Below are 16522 nucleotides of genomic sequence, written 5' to 3'. Positions count from 1 at the left end.
ACACACACACAGACACACTCACTCACTCTTTGGAACTGGATCCAGGAACTCCTTTTGCAGAGATGACAGATTTTGGGCCTAATCAACTAGGTGGGCAGTAGTGGAATTCACTGGAAAGCAGAAGATAGATTTAGGGACTAATCAGATGTGAACATGTCAAGTGTGAAATATCTGTGAGACACCAAAGCAGAGATGCTGAGTAGGCAGATGGGCTCTGGGTCTCTGTCTAGTCTGCAAGTTTGGGAGACACTACCAAAGATGGCATCACAGTCACAAGATAATTAAGCCACCGTGAAAACCCGACTTAATGCAGAAGTCCTGGGACTATCACCTGGAGCAGCTGACATCAGAGCTTGCCCAGAGATTCAATGCTGGTGTTTGGCTAGGATTCTTAGGGCAAGAAGCTACCTGCTCCTCAGAACAAAGCCTGGGCTGCTGGGGGATACACTGGCTCCTTGAGGATGACACCTGCTCAGGAATGAAGGCGATACAAAGGACCAAGCCCTGGGGTGAGAGCCTGGACCCAGCAGTGCCTGACACCACCTCGTCTACATTTCCCGTAACAGCACAGTTAGCACACGCTTTTGCTTATCCACATTTATAAGAAACAGTTTTATTACAGCAATGGGACTCAATGGTATGGAGCACCATACCACTTGAGAGGACATCCCTCCATAAGTGAGCACCAGTGTACAACTATACAGCTTCCCCACTAACCCTTATTAACAATACCTACTTAGTCTGCTCCTGAGACTGTTGAGAGTCTTATAATGGGTCCCTAACCCCTGGGCCAGTACTGGTCTATGGCCTGTTAGGAACCAGGCCACACAGCAGGAGATGAAAAGACAGCGAACAAGGAAAGAGTCATCTGTATTTATATCCACTCCCCATTGCTTGCATTACAACCTGAGTTTCATCTCCCACCCTCTCTGGGGAAAAACTTTTTCATGAAATCTATCCCTGGTGTCAAAAAGGCTGGGGACAGTTGTTTTACAACACAGTGTGAACACTCACTTCAGTCTACTGTAGAACCATCTAAAGGAACTCCCTATTCTGGCAGGAGGGACATCTCAGCTGAAAACCTAGAAATGGGGTCCTGGGCTTGTCAGCACCCAACATGCAGGTCTCCCATCTGCCCCACAGCATTCCTGGAAAAGTGCTGCACTCCAGAGAAACCCTGCCCCACTGCAGAGGTGGCCACTCTAGGGAAGAGGCTAAAAGAAATTAAACCTAAACTCTTCATCACGAGTATCCGAGGTGCCCTTGGACCTTCCTTCTGGACGAGGTCTGCAGACCCTTCGGCTCTTTTTTCTGGCAGCCTCACCTACAGGCTGCACCTGGGCTGAGTGGGCAGCTGTAAGCGAAGAGAGGGACAGTATCAGAATTGAATAATAATAGCAGTGGCACCCCACTCCAGTGTTCTTGCCTGGAGAATCGCAGGGATGAGGGAGCCTCGTGGGCTGCCGTCTCTGGGGTCACAGAGTCGGACACGACTGAAGTGACTTAGCAGCAGTAGCAGCAGCAAACATTAACTGCCCATACAACTCTAAACTCATTGTAAAAACTTACTGGCTTCTCAAAATTATAAGGTAAGTACTATCATCTCACACCCTTAAGAATCACAGAGATTCACTAACGCTGCTCTCCTTGCCTCCCTAGTCCAAGCCGGCGTTCTGTGACCCGAGCCTCAGGCTTTCTCCCCGCGGCTTTCCTGACTCCCCTCCTACTGTGGGAGTCCCGCTGCTCGAGGCTTCCCCTTTTCACTGCCCAGGCTTTTCCTTCTGCCCCCTTGAACTAGGCAGTTCTTCATCAACCAGTTCTCAGCTTCTCACCAGTCCTGAGAGCCTGCAGGGCCTCGCGCCACTCGGCTTCTATCTGAGCCCTGTAGTCCCCAAACAAAGAGCGCATCAGCTGCCTCTTCCGGGGCAGGGGGGTTCTCTGGCTGCGCAAGGTTCGGATTGCTCCAAGAGCTTGTTCTTCTGCAAATGAAAACAAAGGACTAGTAACCTTTATCCTCACTTCCAACTGTCCTACCGCAAAGGCAACAATTCCATCCCTTGGCAGCACCTGAGGCCATAGGACTGTCACCGTTTCCCTCCCCCAACTACAGATGGGCCCTCACTCTGCTTAGGGGTGGGTCTCTGCATCTTCAGTCCCAGCTCCAGCTTTTCCACGCACCAGGCCAATTCCCGAGCCAGCTGCTCAGCCTATGATGGATTGTGGTTAGTGACTGTAAGCGGGCGTCGGGGCGCTGGGGCCTCCAGCCTCATCCCATAGGAACCCCAAACGCCGCATGTCACCCACTTCCCGCTGTAAATCCGGGACTACACCCACAGGCGGGCTCCCGCCCAGTACGTGCCCGGGACTTCACCCTTCCCGACTGAGGCCCGCCCTTGCCTGGGCCTCTGCGCTTAGGGGGGCTTCCTCGGAGGCCTGTTTTTCTGGGGTCTTCCCGCTTCCATTGGCAACAGACGACCCATCCTGGGTTTTCTTCTTTTGCTTCTTGGTCCTCGAGGCAGAGTCACGGCACGTAGGGCGCCCTAAGCAGACGGACTGGCTGAGGCCTTACAGTGAAAGGACTCGGGGCTTTAGGAAGCAGCCTGGGGAACCAGGGGCTGCAGGGTGCACGGGCAGTACCTGGGCCTGGGGCTGCCGCTGTCTCCCGAGCAGGATGTCCTGGAGCCTGGGGAAAGGGGGAAAGGACGAGGGTCATGAGGAGCCGCCGACCGCCCAAAGGCGTTCCCCACCTGTACACCGCTTACCGCCATGCGCTCCCGCTGGGACCAAGGAGGGCTGGGGTCCCACGCCGAATGCGCTCCGAGGGAAACAAGTCTGCGTCGCAGAGTTCCGCGGGGCGGGGGCTGTGCGCGCTGTGGGTGGGGCGCGGGCGCTTGGAGTACCGCCTGGACGAGACCCACTCAGGACCTACTAGGTTGCAGGTGGTGGTGGCGGGTTAGTCGCTCAGTCGTGTCCGACTCTTGCGACCCCATGGACTGTAGCTCGCCAGCTCCTCTGTCCCTGGGATTCTTAAGGCAAGATACTGGAGAGGTTGCAGGCACTGCTCTGGATGAAGGGACGCTACTCAAGGGAACGTACCTGCTACTCAAGGGAACCACCTGCTAGTGGGGCGGGAACAGTGGGAAAACAGGGGGCTTCCCTGGAGGCCCAGCAGTTAAGAACTTGCCTGCCAACACAGGGGACACGGGTTGGATCCCTGGTCTGGGAAGATCCCACGTGCCTGGGCAGCAGAGCCCACAGTAGGCAACTGCTGAAGGCGCGGAGCCTAGACCCTGAACCCTGCAACAGAAGAAGCCTCCGCAGCGAGAGGCCTGTGGCTGCAACTAGAGAATAGCCCTTGCTGGCCACAGGTAGAGAAAGCCCATGTGCAGCAACAAACACCCGTCGCAGCCACAAAAAACATAAACAGTAAAATAAAGAAGGCCCGTAAACAGACATGAATAGCTGTCACTGAGAGCGACGCTGTAACAGTGGCCCCAGCAGGGCGGGGAGTGGTCAGCAAAGTCCTCCGAGGAGCTGCAGCCCTGGCGGGGCTGCTCTGGCAGCAGGAAGCAGGGCGGGGGCGAGCCACACGGCGAGGTGGGCGGGTCGTGGGGCCCCGGACCGAAACGCAGGCGGCTTCTGTTTCAAGAGAAGTGGAAGAGGGTGAGAGAGGGGTTCGGGGGTTAAGGGAACCCCCTCATCCCTCGGAGGAGTGTCGCAGTGTCGCGGCCTTCCCCGGACGCTGCTGTGTGGTCGGCACCATCTCCCTGCGCTTCCAGGCCCCCGGCCCAGGGCCACCCTACTGCACAGCCGCTGTTGGCCCCGCAGCACAGGTGTCAGGGACTTCCCTGCGGGTCAGGCGGTAAAAGCGTCTGCCTACAATGACGGAGACCCGGGTTCGATCCCTGGGTCGGGAAGGTCCCCTGGAGAAGGAAATGGCAACCCACTTCAGGATTCTTGCCTGGAAGATCCCATGGACAGAGGAGCCTGGAGGGCTACAATCCATGGGGTCACAAGAGTCGGACACGACTGAGCGACTTCACTTTCACTGTCTTTCACAGGCATCAGGAGGGCGGGAGTGCGCGGTGCTGTTCATCATTCCTGTCAGAGAAATCTGGGTCTCTTCCTGAGGCAAGAGGATGGGCGGTATCAGAAAGTAGAGTTTGCTCATCCCGATAGTTCCTTCAGTTTTTTTTTTTTTAATTTTACCATTTATTTATTTATTTTTGGCTGTGCTGTGTCTTCATTGCTGCAGGGGCTTGTCTCCAATGGTGGTGAACGGGGACTCCTCTCCAGCTGTGGTGCACGTCGTGGTGGCTCCTTTTGTTGCGGACCACGGGCTTTAAGAGTTCCAGCTCCTGGGCTAGAGCACAGGCTCAGTAGTTGCGGTGCACAGGCTTAGTTGCCCCAGCACAGGTGGGATCTTCGTGGATCAGGGATTGAACCTATGTCTCCTGGGTTGGTAGGCAGATTCTTTACCACTGAGCCACCAGCGAAGTCCGTTTCTTTAGTTTTTAAGTAAAAATAAAAGACACATTTTCCATTTTCACCGAGAACTTTAATGGACAATTTATTCACCGTTTTGTTTCACTACAGTCTGCAATTTTTCAGGCAACTTCATAATTTCATCTTCCTAAACATTTTATGTTTTGGAGCAAAGAATTGTTCCAGGTGACTTTTACAGTCTTCCAAGGAATAGAATTTTTTTTTCCATTAAGAGAATATTGTACATATGTATACCTATGACTGATTCATGTTGATGTATGGCAGAAACCAACACAACATTGTAAAGCAATTATCCTCCAATTAAAAAAAATTAAAAAAAGAATTTTATAAAGACCAAAATAAATGGAAATCTGAAGGTGCAATGTCTGGTGAACATGGCAGATGAATCAGAATGTCCCAGCCAAACTCTAACAGTTTTTTCCTGATCATCAAAGAAACATGCAATCTTGAATTATCCAGATGGAAGATTTTGCATTTTCTGTTGGCTAATTCTGGACACTTTCTGTCAAGTGCTGCCTTCAGTTGATCTAATTGGGAGCAGTACTTGTTGGAATTAATTGTTTGGTTTTCTGGAAGAATCTCATAACAGATGACTCCCTTCTACTCCCATCACACACACAACATTATCTTCTTTGGATGAGGACTGGCCTTTGGTGTGGTTGGTGTTTGTTCATTTTGCTTGCCCCAAGATCACTTCCATTCCACATTACTGTATAGTATCCACGTTTAATTGCCTGTCACAATTTGTTTTAAAAGCAGAAAGTTTTCATTATATTTAAGTAGGGAATCACATGTGGAAATATGGTCAAGGTTTTTTCACTTATGTGGAACCCAAACATCAAAGTGATGAACATAACCAAGCCGGTGTAACTCATTTTCAATGCTTGATTTGGATATTTTGAATATATTAGCTATCTCCCTCATGCTGTAATTTGCTTGTTCTCAATTAATGTTCTTAATTTGATTGCTGTCAACTTCAACTTGTCTACCCTACTGTGGAGCATCATCCAGAGAGAAATCTCCAGCATGAAACTTCACAAACCACTTTTGACACATTCAATCAGTCCCAGCACCTTCTTCATCTATTGCAAACAAATCTTCTTTTGCGTTTCAGTTGTGTTTTTACCTTTCTTGAAATAATAAAGCATAATAGGCCAAAAATGTTGCTTTTCCCCTAACATCTCTAATATTAAAATGGTTACACAAAAAAATCACTGACTTCCCTAGTTGTCCAGTGGTTAAGACACTGTGCTTCTACTGCAGAAAGCACAGGTTTGATCCCTGGTCGAGGAAGTAATATCCTACATTGTGCTCACAGTGGTTGAATAGAAAAAAGAAAAATCCACCAATTTTGGTAAGTTGTTTTAAATGCACACCCATACAACAGCTGTCACAATGCAATCTAACAAAGTTGCTCAAAATAAAGTTAAAGACAATTAAGCACTACTAGAGCCATCTTATGGAAAAAACTGAACGAACTTTTTGGCCAACTCAAAAAGCTAACATTTTAGGTATTTATTGAGGGGTAACAAATTACCAGGAAACTTAGCACATTGAAAATATCAAACATTCATTAACTCATAGTTTCTGAGGATCAGAATCTAGCAAAGCCTAGCTGGTTGGTTCTAGTTCAGGCTTTCTCTTCATGGAGTAATACCAAAGACCTTTTAGGTGTTTTATATTTTAATTTATTTTTTGGTAGACATATTTTATAATAACCACAGTTAGGATGTCTCTAAGTTCTGGGAAATGAGAGTTTTAGAAGTGAGTAAATTACAGATCCTAAGGGGGTTTTCCCTGCCTTCTTTGGCTGTGAAATCTCCCTATGACTTGGCCCAGAACTACTTCCTGCAGAAGCCTTCTTAGCCCAGACATGTGTGCCTGAACTTGCGCCTCACTCCAGATGCTTCTTCTTCCACAGCCCTTACTCCCAGTCAGTCACTGAGTCCTATTAGTTTGTTGTTGGTCTGTCACTAAGTTGTGTCTGACTCTTTGTGACCCCATGGACTGCAGCCCTCCAGGCTTCCCTGTCCTTCACCATCTCCCAGGGCTTGCTCAAACTCATGTCCATTGAGTCAGTGATGCCATCCAACCATCTCACCCTCTGTCGTCCCCTTCTCCTGCCTTCAATCTTTCCCAGCATCAGGGTCTTTTATAACAAGCTGGCACTTCACCTCCGGTGGCCAAAGTATTGGAGCTCCAGCTTCAGCATCAGTCCTTCCAATGAACATTCATGATTGATTTCCTTTAGGATGACAGATTTGATCTCTTTGCAGTCCAAGGGACTCTCGAGAGAGTCTTCTCCAACATGACAGTTCTAAAACATAAATTTTTCAGTGCTCAGCCTTCTTTATGGTCCAACTCTCACATCCACACACGACTACTGGAAAAACCAGAGTTTTGCTGGTACGGACCTTTGTTGGCCGTCTCTGCTTTTTAATACACTATCTAGGTTGGTCATGGCTTTTCTTCCAAGGAGCAAGCAGCTTTTAATTTCATGGCTGCAGTCACCATCTGCAGTGATTTTGGAGCCCAAGAAAACAGTCTGTCACTGTTCCCATTGTTTCCCCATCTATTTGCCATGAAGTGATGGGATGGGTGTCATGACCTTAGATTTTTGAATATTGAGTTTTAAGCCAACTTTTTCATTCTCCTCTTTCACCTTCATCAAGATGCTGTTTAGTTCCTCTTCACTTTCTTGCATATTTCTCCCAGAGATTGCCATATTTCTTCCAGCAATCTTGATTCCAGTTTGTGCTTCATCCAGCCCAGCATTTTGCATGATGTCTTCATGTAAGTTCAATAAGCAGGGTGACAATATACAACCTTGACATACTCCTTTCCCAATTTGGAACCATTTGTTTCATGTCCAGTGCTAACTGTTGCTTCTTGACCTGCATACAAGTTTCTCAGGAGACAGGTCATGTGGTCCAGTATTCCCATCTCTTGAAGAATTTTTCACAGTTTGTTGTGATCCACACAGTCAAAGGCTTTGGTGTAGTCAATAAAGCAGAAGTAGATGTTTTTCTGGAATTCTCTTGCTTTTTCTATGATCCAACAGGTGTCGGCAATTTGATCTCTGGTTCCTCTGCCTTTTCTAAATCCAGCTTGAACATCTGGAAGTTCATGGTTCATGTACTGTTGAAGCCTAGCTTGGAGAATTTTGAGCATTACTTTGTTGGCATGTGAAAAGAGTGCAATTGTGTGGTAGTTTGATCATTCTTTAACATTGTCTTTCTTTAGGATTGGAATGAAAACTGACCTTTTCCAGTCCTGTGGCCACTGCTGTTTTCCAAATTTGCTGGCATATTTAGTGCAGCACTTTCACAGCCTCATCTTTTAGGATTTGAAATAGCTCAACTGGATTCCATCACTTCCACTAGCTCTGTTCGTAGTGAAGCTTCCTAAGGCCCACTTGACTTCACATTCCAGGATGTGGATCACTCTAGGTGAGTGATCACACCATCATGGTTATCTGGATCATGAAGATCCTTTTTGTATAGTTCTTCTGTGTATTCTCGCCACCTCTTCTTAACATCTTCTGCTCTGTTAGGTCCATACTGTTTCTTTCCTTTATTGTGTTCATCTTTGCATGAAATATTCCCTTGGTATCTCTAATTTTCTTGAAGAGATCTCCAGTCTTTCCCATTCTATTGTTTTCCTCTGTTTCTTTGCATTGATCACTGAGGAAGTCTTTCTTATCTCTCCTTGCTATTCTTCGGAACTCTGAATTCAGATGGGGATATCTTTCCTTTTCTCCTTTGCCTTTTGATTCTCTTCTTTACTCAACTCTTTGTAAGCTCTCCTCAGACAGCCATTTTTCCTTTTTGCATTTCTTTTTCTCATGGATGGTTTTGATAACATCCTGTACAGTTTTGATAACTCCTGTACAGTGTTGTGAACCTCCGTCCATAGTTCTTCAGGCACTCTGTCTATCAGATCTAATCCCTTGAATCTATTTGTCACTTCCATTGTATAATAGTAAAGGATTTGATTTAGGTCATACCTGAATGGCCTAGTGGTTTTCCCTACTTTCTTCAATTTAAGCCTGAATTTTGCAATAAGGAGTTCATGATCTGAGCCACAGTTAACTCCCGGTCTTGTTTTTGCTGACTGTATAGAGCTTCTCCATCTTCAGCTGCAAAGAATGGAATCAATATGATTTCAGTATTGACCATCTGGTCATGTCCATGTGTAGAGTCATCTCTTGTGTTGCTGGAAGAGGGTGCTTGCTATAACCAATGTGTTCTCTTGGCAAAATTCTATTAGCCTTTGCCCTGCTTAATTTTGTACTCCAAGGCCAAATTTGCCTACTATTCCAGGTATCTCTTGACTTCCTACTTTTGCATTCCAGTCCCCTATGATGAAAAGGACATCTTTTTTTTGGTATTAGTTCTAGAAGGTCATGTAGGTCTTCATAGAACAGTTGAACTTCAGCTTCTTCGGCAATAGTGGTTAAGGCACAGACCTGGATTACTGTGATATTGAATGGTTTGCCTTGGAAACGAACAGAGATCATTCTGTCATTTTTGAGATTTGACCCAGATACTGCATTTTGGACTCTTTTGTTGACTGTGAGGGTTACTCCCTTTCTTATAAGGGATTCTTGCCCACAGTAGTAGATATAATGATCATCTGAATTAAATTCGCCCATTCTGGTCCATTTTAGTTCACTGATTCCTTAAATGTCGATGTTCACTCTTGCCATCTCCTGTTTGACCACTTCCAATTTACCTTGATTCATGGACCTAACATTCCAGGTTCCTATGCAATATTGTTCTTTACAGCATCAGACTTTATTTTACAGGAAGAGAAGGGGATGACAGAGGATGAGACAGTTGGATGGCATCACTAACTCGATGGGTATGAGTCTGAACAAGCCTTAGGAGTTGGTGATGGACAGGGAAGCCTGGTGTGCTGCAGTCCACGGCGTTGCAAAGATTCAGACATGACTGAGCAACTGAACTGAACTGAACTGAACTTTACTTTCACCACCTATCAGTTTATCTGCTAACTAATCTCCCCCCCGCTCCACCATGCAACACACACTGTCTCTGGCCTGAACTGCATTCGAGTTCTTGTTCATCTCTCTGGCTGCACTTGCCTCCCTCCTGTCTTTTCTGAGCCACCATGTGGTGGGAAAGGTCTTTAGAAAATAAAACTGTGTTGCTCTCCTGCCTAGAAATCTTCTATTACTTCCAGCATAAAGTCCAAGCTCCTGACTTCCAGCCAGCACATGCCCCATAAATCATACGGAGGCGACTATTTCCAGACCTCACTCTGCTCTGGCCCTGCTGATCTGCCAGCCTTCTGAGCCTCACTCCCTACCTATCTTTACAGGCCCCTGCAACCCCTACTGCCCTCTGCTTGACCAGCCACCTCATTTTTCTTCCCTGACAATATGAGCACCTGTTCAAACCCCCCAGAATCAGGCAGTAGGTGTTTGCAGAACTTTGGCGAGGAAGAAGTAGAAAGTCTAGTCTTCCATGTCATCAAATCTCTCCATTGCCTCCCACCCTAGTATGTAATAAAGGCTCAGAAAATGGACGGCAAGCCTTCATCTAGCCGTGCCTGGCTGTCTGCACCCCCACAGCCACTCCAGAAACCACTCCTAACGTTTCACTCTCAACCATCATGGCTGCTTCCTATCTCCTGAGACACACTAGTCTCCACTAACACAATCTTTCCTTGGCACATTCCCCTAGCCTGTTTAAGATATAAATATTTAGGTACAGGCAATTTTCATCATTCCTGGTAGTTCTATAAAGTAGCTGAGAATTACAAATTACGGGATAACAAACCACTGCTCCTGGGAGAGATGCAGTTAGGATTCTAGGAGCCTCTGGTCACAACATCTTCATCAACCAATCAATACATGGCCTTCTTTTATGTGTGTTTCTCTCTAAAGACATCTTATTTGCTATGTACTATTGATTCCTAAACATTGAACTCAGCCAACAGCACTATGACTTGTACTGAGTGAAGTGTATCTAGCACATATTCTCTCCAAAAAGACATCACATCACAGTTCCCCTGCTCTTAGGGACATTGGATAGCACTTCAGCACTATGCTTGAGGCAATCTCAAACAGTGAAATCCCCAACATAAGCATACAGATAAAAAAAAAGTATGGCAATTAAAATACAGGCACATCTTGGAGCTATGACAGGTTCCGTTCTGGACTACTGCAATGAAATGTGTGACACAATAAAAGTCACATATTTTTTAGTTTTTCAGTGAATATAAGTTATTAGTCTGTTAAGTGTGCAACAGCATTATGTCTAAAAAACAATGTACATTGATAAAAATAGTGCTAAAAATGCCAACCATAATCTGAGTCTTTAGCAAGACATGTAGTATTAAATACATCAATTATCATTGATTGTGCATTACCATAACAAATATAATAATGATAGGTTTGAAATATTGCAAGAATACAAAAATCTGACACCCAAACAGGACGTGAGCAAATGCTGTTGGTAAGTGTGCTCTGCTATCAGTTTCCGTCTCAGGTACATGATGTTCTGTTGTTAGCTGCACACACGGCAAGGAGCCTTGTGTTTTCTTGTAGACACGATCCCTTCGTCATATTTAATACCCCCTCATTGTCCCTGATAATTTTATTTGCTCAGATGTCAGAAATCAATATAGATATTCCAACTTTCTCTTCATTAGTGTTAGCATGGTAAGCCTTTCTCCTCCCTTTGTTTTTAATCTGCGTTTTTGTTTTTAAAGTGGGTTTCAGGGGGAGGGCCGGGGGAAAAAAAATAAAGTGGGTTTCTTACAGACAAGGTGTAATTAGGTCTTCTTTTTTATCTGCTTTGGCAGTCTTGTAGCTAAACATTCACTTTTAAAGTGATTATTAATATGGTAGTTTTTTATTCATTACACTTGTTTTCTTTTTAGAAATCTTACCCTCTTCTTTCTTCTCTGGTTTAACTGAGCATTTTATCGGATTCAATTTTTTCTACTACTTAGCATATCAATGATACTTTTAAAAGAATTTTAAGGTTTGTTTTAGAGTGTGCAGTGTGTATTAGAACTAATGTAAGCTGAAGAAGACTCTTGAGAGTCCCTTGGACTGCAAGGAGATCCAACCAGTCCATTCTGAGGGAGATCAGCCCTGGGATTTCTTTGGAAGGAATGATGCTAAAGCTGAAACTCCAGTACTTTGGCCACCTCATGCGAAGAGTTGACTCATTGGGAAAGACTCTGATGCTGGGAGGGATTGGGGGCAGGAGGAGAAGGGGATGACAAAGGATGAGATGGCTGGATGGCATCACTGACTCGATGGATGTGAGTCTGAGTGAACTCCGGGAGTTGGTGATGGACAGGGAGGCCTGGCATGCTGTGATTCATGGGGTCTCAAAGAGTTGGACACGACTGAGCGACTGAACTGAACTGAAGTCTACCTACAAATAACACTGCATTGCCTCACAGACAACACAGGTACTTACAACCCAGGCCCGACTCCTCTCCTGTCCTCAGGACACTGCTAGCATCCACCTTACAGAGGCGATAGTTACCCAATACACTGTCAAGACTATTACTCTGAAAACCAGTGAGCTTTCGTTTTAATTAGGAATAAGACAAGTAAAAGATTTTCTTTTACCTTCACTTGTTCCTTCTCAGATCTTCTCCCTTCTGTAGGTAGATCCAGGTTTCTTGTATCACTTGCTGTTTCTCTTGTTGTTCTTCAGTTGCTAAGTCATGTCTGGCTCTTTTTGACCCCATGGACGGCAGCACCCCTGTTCTTCTCTATCTCCTGGAGTGTGACCAGATTCATGTTTATTGAGTTGGTGATGCTACCTAACCATCTCATCCTCTGCCACCCCACTTCTCCTTTTGCTTTCAATCCTTCCCAGCATTAGGGTCTTTTCCAATGAGTTGGCTCCTTGCATCAGGTGGCCAAAGTATTAGAGCTTCAGCATCAGTCCTTCCAATGAATATTCAGCGCTGATTTCCTTTAGGATTGGCTGGTTTGATCTCTTTGCTGTCCAAGAGACTCTTAAGAGTCTTCTCCAGCATCACAATTCAAAAACATCAGTTCTTCAGTGCTCGACCTCCTTTATGGTCCAACTCTCACATCTGTACATGACTACTGGAAAAACCATAGCTTTGACTATATGGACCTTTGTTGGCAAGGTGATGTTTTTGCTTTTTAACATACTGTCTAGATATATCATAGCTTTCCTTCCAAGGAGCAAGTGTCTTTTAATTTTGTGGCTGCAGTCACCATTCAGTGATTTTGGAGCCCAAGAAAATAAAATCTGTCACTGCTCCCACTTTCCCCACCTCCTATTTGCCATGAAGTGATGGGACTGGATACCATGATCTTAGTTCTTTTGGATGTTGAGTTGCAAGCCAGCTTTTGCACTCTCCTTTTTCACCCTTATCAAGAGACTCTTTAGTTCCTCTTCACTTTCTGCTGTTAGAATGGTATCTGCATGAGGTTGTTGATAGTTCTCCTGGCAATCTTGATTCCAGCTTGATTCATCCAATCTGGCATTTCACATGATGTGCTCTGCATATAAGTTAAATAAATAGGGTGACAATATACAGCCTTGATGTACTCCTTTCCCAGTTTTGAACCAGCCCATTGTTTCATGTCCAGTTCTAATTGTTGCTTCTTGACTTGCATACAGGTTTCCCCAGAGAAAGGTAATGTGGTCTGCTATGCCCATCTCTTTAAGAATTTTCCACAGTTTGTTGTGATCCGCACTGTCAAAGGCTTTAGCGTAGTCAATGAAGCAGAAATAGATGTTTCTCTGGAAATCTCTTGCTTTCTTCATGATCCAGTGAATGTTGGCAAATTATCTCTGCTTCCTCTGCCTCTTTGAAATCTAGTTTTTACATCTGGAAGTTCTCAGTTCATGTATTGCTGAAGCCTACCTTGAGAATTTTGAGCATAACCTTGCTAGCATTTGAGATGAGCAAAACTGTACAGTACTTTGCTCTTTCTTTGGCATTGCCTTTCTTTGGGACTGGGAAAATTGGCCTTTTCCAGTCCTGTGGCCATTGTTGAGTTTTCCAAATTTGCTGACATACTGAGTGCAGCACTTGGACAGCATCATCTTTTAGGATTTGAAATAGCTCAAGTGGATTTCCATCCTCTCCACTAGCTTTATTTGTAGTAATACTTCCTAAGGTCCACTTGACTTTGTATTTCAGGATGTCTGACTCTAGGTGAGTGACCACACCATCATGGTTATCTGGGTCATTAAAACCATTTTTGTATAGTTCTTCTTTGTACACCTGCCACCTCTTTTTAATCTCTTCTGCTTCTGTTAGGTCCTTACCAATTCTGTCATTTATTGTGCCCATCCTTACATGAAATGTTCTGTTGATATCTCCAGTTTTCTTGAAGAGATCTCTAGTGTTTCCCATTTAATTGTTTTCCTCTATTTCTTTGCACTGCTCACTTAAGAAGGCTTTCTACTCTCTCATTGCTCTTCTCTGGAACTCTGCATTCAGTTGGATGTATCTTTCCCTTTCTCCTTTGCCTTTTGCTTCTCTTCTTTCCTCAGCTATTATAAAGCCTCCTCAGATAACCACTCTGTCTTTTTATATTTCTTTTTCCTTGAAATGGATTTGGTCACTGCTTCCTGTACAATGTTACGAACCTCCATCCATAGTTCTTCAGGCACTCTGTCTACCTGATCTAATCCCTTGAATCTGTTTATCACCTCCACTGTATAATCATAGGAGATTTAACTTAGGTCATATCTGAATGGCCTAGCGGTTTTCCCTACTTTCTTCAATTTAAGCCTGAATTTTGCAATAAGGAGATCATGATCTGAGCAACAGTCAGCTCCAGGTCTTATTTTTGTCGACTGTATAGAGCTTCTCCACCTTCAGCTGCGAAGAACACAATCAATCTGATTTCATTATTGACCATCTGGTGATGTCCCTGGGTAGAGTCATCATATCAGTGACTGGGCATAGACTTGGATCACTGTGGTGTTGAATGGGTCACCTTGGAAGCAAACTGAGATCATTCTGTCATTTTTGAGATTGCACCCAAGTATTACATTTTGGACTCTTCTGTTGACTATGAGGACTACTACATTTCTTCCAAGGATTTCTTGCCACAGTAGTAGATATAATGGTCATCTGAATTAAATTCACCCATTCCCATTCATTTTTCAGTTTCATTCCAATCCCAAAGAAAGACAATGCCAAAGAATGCTCAGAATACTGCACAATTGAACTCATCTCACACGCTAGCAAAGTAATGCTCAAAATTCTCCAAGCCAAGCTTCAATGGTATGTGAACCATGAACTTCCAGATGTTCAAGCTGGACTTAGAAAAGGCCAACATCCATTGGATTACTGAAAAAGCAAGAGAATTCCAGAAAAACATCTACTTCTGCTTTACTGACTACACCAAAGCCTTTGACTGTGTGGATTGCAATAAAATGTGGAAAATTCTGAAAGAGATGGGAACACCAGATCATGTGACCTGCCTCCTGAGTAATCTATATGTAGATCGGGAAGCTACAGTTAGAACTGGAGATGGAACAACAGACTGGTTCCAAATTGGGAAAGGAGGACATCAAGACTGTATATTGTCAACCTGCTTATTTCACTTATATGCAGAGTATATTAAGCAAAATGCTGGGCTGGATGAAGCACAAGCTGGAATCAAGATTGCCAGGAGAAATATCAATAACCTCAGATATGCAGATGACACCACCCTTATGGCAGAAATCGAAGAACTAAAGAACCTCTTGATGAAAGTGAAAGAAGAGAGTGAAAAAGTTGGCTTAAAACTCAACATTCAGAAAACTAAGATCATGGCATCTGGTCCCATCACTTCATGGCAAATAGATGGGGAAACAATGGGGAACAGTGACAGACTATTTTGGCAGGCTCCAAAAATTACTGCAGATGGTGACTGCAGCCATGAAATTAAAAGAGGCTTGCTCTTTGGAAGAAAAGTTATGACCAACCTAGACAGCATATTCAAAAGCCAACAAATGTCTGTCTAATCAAAGCTAGGTTTTTCCAGTAGTCATGTATGGATGTGAGAGCTGGACCATAAAGAAGGCTGAGGGCCAAAGAATTGATGCTTTTGAACTATGGTGTTGGAGAAAACTCTTGAGAGTCTCTTGGACTGCAAGGGGATCCAACCAGTTCATCCTAAAGGAAATCAGTCCTGAATATTCATTGGAAGGACTGATGCTGAAGCTGAAAGTCCTATACTTTGGCCACCTGATGCAAAGAACTGACTCACTGGAAAAGGCCCTGATGCTGGGAAATATTGAAGGTGGGGGGAGAAGGGGATGACAGAGGATGAGATGGTTGGATGGCATCACCAACTCAATGGACATGAGTTTGAGTAAACTCTGGAAGTTGGCGATGGACAGGAGGCCTGGTGTGCTGCAGTCTATAGGGTCGCAAAGGGTCAGATATCACTGAGTGACTGAACTGACTGATTTCCATTCATTTTAGTTCACTGATTCCTAAGATGTTGATGTTCATTCTTTCCATCTCCTGCTTAACTATGTCCAATTTACTTTGATTCATGGACCTAACATTTCAAGTTTCTATGCAATATTATTCTTTACAGCATCAGACTTTACTTTCACCACCAGACACATCCAAAACTGAGTGTTCTTTCTGCTTTGGCCCAGCTGCTTCTTTCTTTTGGGAGCTCTTAGTAATTGCCTTCTGCTCTTCCCCAGTAGCAACAGATCAACAGATGGACTTGGAGGGGGTGATAAATGCTGGCAGCCTAACCTGGTGAGATGTGGGCACTTTCCCTGGATATGGAGCAGAGAGGAAGCTCCTTCTTAGTCGCACCTCAGCAGAACATCCATCATGCTGAGCTGGGTGGGTGTGCAATGAGCCATGGTTCAGATGCCACACACTCTTGTTTTTCTGACAAAGTTTTAGTAGAATTTTGTTGAATAAACATTGCTTAATTTGCTATTCACCCTTAGTACAATTTCCAGAGACATTAAGAAGGTTGTTAGTTTGGGCTGGGTTTTCTGTTTTGTTTTAATGATTCTTG

The 16522-nt window shown here is 44.7% G+C and overlaps 1 protein-coding gene across 1 annotated transcript; it reads right to left on the bottom strand.

The window, feature by feature from the left end:
* Positions 1-582: 582 nt before the first annotated feature.
* On the bottom strand, positions 583-3558 carry C9H8orf33 (chromosome 9 C8orf33 homolog). Its single transcript, XM_069599812.1, has 6 exons — positions 2763-3558; positions 2638-2683; positions 2398-2540; positions 2123-2207; positions 1833-1979; positions 583-1354 (listed from the first exon to the last, which is right to left on the bottom strand). Exons 1-6 carry the CDS (start codon positions 2766-2768, stop codon positions 1215-1217), a joined length of 567 nt encoding a protein of 188 aa, XP_069455913.1. The 5' UTR covers positions 2769-3558; the 3' UTR covers positions 583-1214.
* Between the last annotated feature and the right edge of the window lie 12964 nt (positions 3559-16522).

This window comes from Ovis canadensis, chromosome 9 (assembly GCF_042477335.2).
Source record: "Ovis canadensis isolate MfBH-ARS-UI-01 breed Bighorn chromosome 9, ARS-UI_OviCan_v2, whole genome shotgun sequence".
NCBI classification, from domain to species: domain Eukaryota; kingdom Metazoa; phylum Chordata; class Mammalia; order Artiodactyla; family Bovidae; genus Ovis; species Ovis canadensis.
The sequence above is the reverse complement of the archived record's forward strand: the minus strand, read 5'-3'. Positions and strand labels throughout refer to the sequence as shown.

Coding starts and splice junctions, on each gene's coding strand:
- C9H8orf33 (XM_069599812.1), bottom strand. Junction 2,541..2,637: donor AGCGGCAGCCCCAGGCCCAG/GTACTGCCCGTG, acceptor CCGTCTGCTTAG/GGCGCCCTACGTGCCGTGAC. Junction 2,208..2,397: donor CCCTAAGCGCAGAGGCCCAG/GCAAGGGCGGGC, acceptor AATCCATCATAG/GCTGAGCAGCTGGCTCGGGA.